Below are 7,177 nucleotides of genomic sequence, written 5' to 3' on the forward strand. Positions count from 1 at the left end.
TCTGATGGGGATGGATCCTCAGCCACTTGGAGGTTGACGATTAATTTTACTACTCCTCAGGCCTCTTCTTTCTTGAGCTCTTCAGTTCAGGAATTCAGTGGGAATGATCATAAACATTTGTTCAAAACACCCAAACAAGAAAAGGCCCTGTGAATAATTGAAATTTTTCAATTCTTCTGCAGTTAATTAGACAGATTTTAGAAGTGTATTCAAAGTGAACAGACTATAATAAAAACAATGCAGAGAGAACTGTTTTGTCATGATTTCTTTTCCCGTTTTTTCCTGTTTATGGATTGATATCAGCAATGTCCAATTGATATTGACCCCCAATGTCTTCTAATGCAGTCTGAATAGATGTGAAAATCAAGACCCTTCATGGCTGACAATCAATAACACTTTTTCCCCAACCCCTCCACACCATTTCCCTCATCCAACCCCTGGCACTCAGAGCAGCTGAGGAATGGAGTCACATCCAGGGGTGTCCCCAGGGCTCAGGACTGGGGCCAGGTCAGTGAAATTGATCATCCGGACGAGGCCATCAAGGGCACCCTCAGTCAGTTCCCAGGTGAGCCCAAGCTGGGTGGGAGTGTGGCTGTGCTGGAGGGCAGAAGCTCTGCAGAGGGATCTGGACGGGCTGGAGCCATGGGCCCAGGACAATTCATGGATGAGGTTCACCAAGGCCAAGGGCCGGGTCCTGCCCTGGGCTCACAACCACCCCAAATCCCTGGCTGTGCCCTGCCCCTGATCCCCACAGCCTGTTCTGTTTCCTTCATGCCTGCATTGCCAGGGACTTTCTGGAACAAGGGAGCTCTGCTCTGGGGATGGAGGGAGATCCAAGCGCCACCACTGGAGTGGGAACCACAACTCATCAGGTTTGTGTCCTTTGGGGGTCAGGACCTGGTGAGACTCAGAGGCACAGAAAGTTTCTCTTCATGGCCAAGAGACCATGGTTGAACAGGACACAATTTAATAACAATCACACTCTTCCCTGAGCAGTGTGCAACGTCCCATCAGTGTCTGATGAGTCCACCGTCCACAAGTGATTTCCATACTAAAATTCATTTTAGACAAACGTGGTTCTGTGATATCTATAAACACAATTAAGTTCTTGTATCAGGATGCTCGTCCCGGAGTGGTGCAAAACAGCTCAAACAATTCTAATTTGCAAAGCTGTCAGTGGTGGATGGAGAAGGGAGGTCAGGCTGCTTTTGCTGTTGAGGAAATGCTGTAACCACCCTGACTTATTTCCTCTCCTCCTGTCCTGGCTGATCTCCCCTCTTTCCCCTTCCACCCACTGGCTTTTGTCTCCCACCAGGCTCCCGGTGAAGAGCCTGGCTCTGTGTTCTCCATCCCCTCCTCGCTGGCACTGCCAGGCTGGGATGAGGAGCCCCTCAGCCTTCCCTGCTCTGGGCTGGACAAGCTCAGCTCTCTCAGCCTCTGCTCACAGCCCAGGGGCTCCAGCCCCACCTTGGAGGCCCTTCCCTAACCCTGCTCCAGCTGCCAGACATCTTTCCTGCCCTGGGGAACCCAACCCAGGCCACAGGGACCTGGATAATCCATGTCTTTGATGTCCTGGTCACACAGCCCTGGCCCCTTTTCCCCATGTCAGGCTCTGGGGCGGATCCTGTGGAACATCCTTTGGTGGAGGCTGTGGCTCCAGGTGGACCAGGGGGATACCGGGGGACAGGGACCTGGGCAGGGCATGAACAGCATTGGACTTGTTGGGAGAAACTGTGAGGGGGAGCTGGGGCAGAGTCACCAACCCAGTGACCTCACACAGCCCTCCTGGGATGTCACACCGCCCCTCTGTGATGTCACAGCCCAATCTCTAATGTCACTCAGCTGGTCTCTGATGTCACAGCAAAATCTGTGATAACATAGTCTGCTCTGTGATGTCACACCTCTGCCCTGTGATGTCACAGCCTGCTCTGTGATGTCACAGAGACAGTCTATGATGCCATAGCTTCTCAATGACCTCACATAATCCACTCTGTGATGTCATAGCCCACTCTGTGATTTCATGTTACCAGATGATAAATTGTCTCCACCTGGTGAGCTGACACCTGGAGCTTGTTCTCCAAAACCCCAGGCCTATGGACACCACACAATGCCCATTGTGTGAGAAAGGGAACTGGAAGTTTACCAGCCTCAGTGTCCTGACAGCTCAGCCAGGCCCATGGGAACACTGGGGTCCACGACCACCAGGGACCACCCCAGGATGGAAGAATGCATGGGTAAAGGGGAGGGGAAATATATTAATGATTATGGGGAAATGATTATCAGATGGGTGTTTAGTCCAGGAAAATCAATGAACATGTGTGCAAAATACAGAATATGAACAGAAACTTTCCTGCACTCAGCATGCTCGGCTTTGGGAGGAGCTATCCCCCGTGCACCTGGCTGAATAAAGAATGCTGCTTCTTAATGCTGCATTGGTGTGAAGGAGTTTTCTGTTTTACCGAATTTTTGGTAACACTCCAACTCCCAAAGAAAGCTCTGTCTCCTGCTGCTCACAAACAGAGAAGGGCTGGTGGCAGATGTGGGGGTCGGAGGCTGCCTGGGGCACAGTGACCATGAAATAATCAAGTTTTCAATGTTCTGTGAAAGAAGGAGGTGCAGCAACAAAACTTCCGCACTGGAATTAGGAAGGGCAGACTTTGGCCTATTTAGGTTGGAGATTTGGGGAGTACCAAATCAGGTACTGATTTTTTTAAGGGAAAAAGCCCTTAAAAACAAAGGGGTCGAGGAAGGAGGGACACATTTCAAGAAAGTAATCTTAAGGGGGAAGGAACAGCCTGTCCCAGTGAGGGAAAAGATGAGCTGGTGAGGAAAATTATTGTCCTGGCTTCCTATGGAGCTTTTGTGGGAAGGCAGGGGAAGACCGGAACTTAGGAAGTGTTTGAGGATGCTGTTAGGTCATGCAGAAAGAGAAGCTGAGAGGTGAAAGCTCAATCAGAACTTAACCTGGCAGCTTCTGTAAAAAGAATAAAAAATGTTTTTATAAAAAAAAATATAGCAAAAGGAGGGGGAAGGAGAACTTCTACTCTTTATTGGATGCAGTGGAGGATATAGTAACTAAAGATAAGGAAAAGGCCAAGCTACTGAACATCTTGTTTGTATCAATTTTCAATACATGGACAGGTTGTCCTCAGGACAAGAGTTCTCCTGAGCTGGTAGATGGGCACAGGGAGCAGAACAGCCCCCTGAAATCCAGGAGGAAGCAGCTGGTGACCTGCTGAGCCACTCAGATGCTCACAAGTGTATGGGATCAGATGGGATCCATCCTAGGGGGATGAGGGCTCTGGTGGATGAGCTCCCCAGGCTGCTCTCCATCATTTACCATCAGTCCTGGCTCACCAGGGAGGTGCCAGAGCACTGGAGGTGCCAGTGTGAGCCCATCCCCAAGAAGGGCTGGGAGGAGAATCTGGGGAACTCCAGGCCTGTCAGCCTGACCTCGGTGCCCGGCAAGGTTATGGAACTGATCCCCTTGAGTGCCATCACAGGGCACCCACAGGATGGCCGAGGGATCAGAGCCAGCCAGCGTGGATTTAAGTGGGCCAGGTCCTGCCTGACCAACCTGATCTCCTTTTATGACCAGATGACCCACCTGTGGCTGTGGGAAAGGCTGTGGATGAGTCCATCTGGACTTCAGCAAAGCCTTTGACACTGTCTCTGACAGCATTCCCTGGAAAAGCTGCACCCATGGCTTGGGCAGGTTCCTCCTCGCTGGGAGATTGAAGAGCTGACTGGAGGCTGGGCCCAGAGAGCGGTGGGGATGGTGCTGCATCCAGCTGGTGTCCAGTCCCTGGTGCTCTCCCCCAGGGATCTGTGTTGGGCCCAGTCCTGTTTAACATCTTCACTGATGATCTGGGTGAGGGGATCGAGCCCGCCATCACCAAATGTGCAGATGACACCAAGCTGGGGTGAGTGTGGATCTGCTGGAGGGCAGGACAAGAAGACACAGCCTTAAATTGCACCAGGGGAGGTTTAGGCTGGACAACAGGAAGAAGCTCTTCACAGAAAGGGTGAGTGGGCATTGGAATGGGCAGGCCAGGGGGGAGGTGGCAGAGTCACTGTCCCTCTCCAGTGGCACTCAGTGGCATGGTCTGGGTGACAAGGCAGTTTTAGGGCATTGGTTGGACTTGATGATCTCAGAGGTCTTTTCCATCCTATTTGATTCTGTCATTCTGTGATGATTGGGACACTCTGGGGCCATTGTGACAAGGCAGGGCCTTGTGGAACCAAGAGGACCATGGTGACACCGTGCCGCCCCATAGGACCAGGGCTCCATTGTGGTGCTCTGGGGCCAAATGGAACCAGGGAGTGCCCCGTGACACTGGGTCCTCGTGGAACCACAGAGGCCATTGTGACACTGCGGGGCCTCGTGGAACCGAGGAGTTTTGCCATTTTGACCTTGCCAAACCAAGGAGACCATTGGGAGAGTCCAGGGCCCAGTGGAACCAAGGGGCCGTTCTGACACTGTGGGGCCTCATGGAACCAAGGGGACATTGTGACACTGCAGGACCTTGTGTAGCCAAGGGACCACTGTGATGCTATGGAGCCTCAAGGAATCTAGAAAGGCGTTGTGACACTGTGTGGCCTCGTGGAAACAAGGAGTCCATTGTGACACTGAGGGGACTTGTGGAACCACAGAGAGCATTGTGACAGTGTGGGACCTCATGTAACCATGGGGCCTTTGTGACACCCTGGGGCCCCATGGAACCAAGGGGCCACTGTGAAACTGCGGCACCAATGAGAACATTGTGACACTGTGAAGCCCCTTGGAACCAAGGAGTCCTTTGTCACATTTTGGGGCCCCATGGAACCAAGGAGACCAGTGTGACAGTGCAGGGCCTGGTGTAACCAAAGGGACATTGTGACACTGAGGGGCCCCTTGGAACCAAGGACATCTTTGCAGATGACACCAAGCTGGATGTGAGTGTTGATCTGCTGGAGCATAGGGGGGCTCTGCACAGGGACCTGGACAGGCTGGATCTGGGGGCCAAATCCAACAAGGTGAGGTTTAGCACGTCCAAGTGCCGGGTCCTGCACTTTGGCCACAACAACCCCTGCAGTGCTACAGGCTGGGGACAGAGTGGCTGGACAGCAGCCAGGCAGAAAGGGATCAGAAGGGACTGATGGACAGCAGGCTGGACATGAGCCAGCAGTGTGCCCAGGTGGCCAAGAAGGCCAGTGGTACCTGGAGTAGATCAGGAATGGTGTGGCCAGCAGGAGCAGAGCTGCTGTGCCAGCATGGATCTGCCCCCAGCTCTGCACGCAGACATTGCTGCTGCAGCTCCAGACAAGGCAACAAAAGGGCATCTCTGCAGAAAACTTTGCTGCCTTTAGTTCCTTGAAAGCCACTGAGAGCGCAGCCCCTCATTGACACAGATTGTGGCCACAGGGAACATGGAGCGAAAAAAAATGAGCAATGGCACCCACAATGACATTTCTCTGTGGACAACATTAAAATGTAAAACAAAGTAAAAGGAGCTCCAAAATGAAACCAACAAGAAATATTTTATGTTTTATTAGAACTGATTTGCTGAAATTGTCCCGCAATTAATGTTCCGGAAACCATCCAGTCATCAGTGTCCACACTGCAGCCTTGAGCTCCTGGTTCCTCAGGCTGTAGATGAGGGGGTTCAGGGCTGGAGGCACCACCGAGTACAGAACTGACAGGGCCAGATCCAGGGATGGGGAAGACATGGAGGGGGGTTTCAGATGAGCAAATGCTGCAGTGCTGAGGAAGAGAGAGACCACAGCCAGATGGGGGAGGCAGGTGGAAAAGGCTTTGTGCCGTCCCTGCTCAGAGGGGATCCTCAGCACGGCCCTGAAGATCTGCACATAGGAGAAAACAATGAACACAAAACAACCAAATACCAAACACACACTAACAGCAATGAGCCCAAATTCCCTGAGGTAGGATTTGGAGCAGGAGAGCTTGAGGATCTGTGGGATTTCACAGAAGAACTGGCCCAGGGCATTGCCATGGCACAGGGGCAGGGAAAATGTATTGGCCGTGTGCATGAGAGCATTGAGAAACCCACTGGCCCAGGCAGCTGCTGCCATGTGGGCACAAGCTCTGCTGCTCAGGAGGGTCCCGTAGTGCAGGGGTGTGCAGATGGACACGTAGCGGTCATAGCACATGATGGTCAGGAGGAAATAATCTGTTGCAAGGAAGAAGAAAATCAGAAAGACTTGGGCAGCACATCCTGCATAGGAGATGGTTCTGGTGTCCCAGAGGCAATTGTGCATGGCTTTAAGGACAGTGGTGCAGATGGTGCCCAGGTCACTGAGGGCCAGGTTGAGTAGGAAGAAGAACATGGGCGTGTGCAGGTGGTGGCCGCAGGCTACGGCGCTGATGATGAGGCCGTTGCCCAGGAAGGCAGCCAGGGAGATGCCCAGGAAGAGGCAGAAGTGCAGGAGCTGCAGCTGCCGCGTGTCTGCCAGTGCCAGCAGGAGGAAGTGGCTGATGGAGCTGCTGTTGGACATTGGCTGTGGCTGCACATGGGGACCTGTTCATGGAGAAAGGACAGTGACACATCAGGAGAGGCTGCTTGGAGCCAAACCTGGGCCATTCCTTGTAGACTGTCCCGCTGGGACTCCCCCACCCTTGCTCCTGCTCTGGGCAAACCTTCACCCAGGTCCCTGCCTGAGCTCCAGTTGTGCTGGCTGAGTGTGCCAGGAGCAGCCAGGGCTGTGCGTGGGGGCTCTTGAGGAGCCATCCCTGCCCCACTGCCCTGGGTTTGTGGCCATGTGGCAGAGGGACAAGGCTGGATATTCAGGATTTGTCAGGGGAATCACTCCTACTGCAGAAAGGCTTGTAGTATCTGCACTCCCAGGTCTAGAGGACATGGGTAGCAGGGAAGAGATGTAGGGAGTGTTTTTCCTACCCACACATCAATCCTGGCTCTCTGAGGTCAGAAATCCCCAGCATTCCTGCTGCACTCAGAGTTTGCCACCGAGAGATGTGAGAAGCAAAGGATTCCCTGTGGCTGAGGGAAGGTGTGGGGCTGGATGGGCTTGTTCCCCCAGCACTGCTCTGTTCAGCCCCCTCTGCTTCCCTGAGCATCTCCCTGGGCCTGGACATTCCCTCCTGAGAGGTGCCTTGTCCCTGCCAGCGCTCACAGAGCCCATCCCACCCTGTGTGCCCTCGGCCCGGCCCTACAGAAAC

General features: G+C 53.2%; 1 protein-coding gene across 1 annotated transcript; it reads right to left on the reverse strand.

Annotated features, from left to right (window-relative positions):
• Positions 1-5,562: 5,562 nt before the first annotated feature.
• LOC137486731 (olfactory receptor 14A16-like) lies at positions 5,563-6,510 on the reverse strand. The gene has a single exon (XM_068212190.1). The coding sequence runs from the start codon at positions 6,493-6,495 to the stop codon at positions 5,563-5,565; it is 933 nt and encodes a 310-aa protein (XP_068068291.1). The 5' UTR covers positions 6,496-6,510.
• Between the last annotated feature and the right edge of the window lie 667 nt (positions 6,511-7,177).

This window comes from Anomalospiza imberbis, chromosome 22 (assembly GCF_031753505.1).
Source record: "Anomalospiza imberbis isolate Cuckoo-Finch-1a 21T00152 chromosome 22, ASM3175350v1, whole genome shotgun sequence".
Lineage (NCBI taxonomy): Eukaryota > Metazoa > Chordata > Aves > Passeriformes > Viduidae > Anomalospiza > Anomalospiza imberbis.

Bases quoted from the DNA above. Each gene is read 5' to 3' on its own strand.
- LOC137486731 (XM_068212190.1), bottom strand. From the start codon at position 6,495: ATGTCCAACAGCAGCTCCATCAGCCACTTCCTCCTGCTGGCACTGGCA.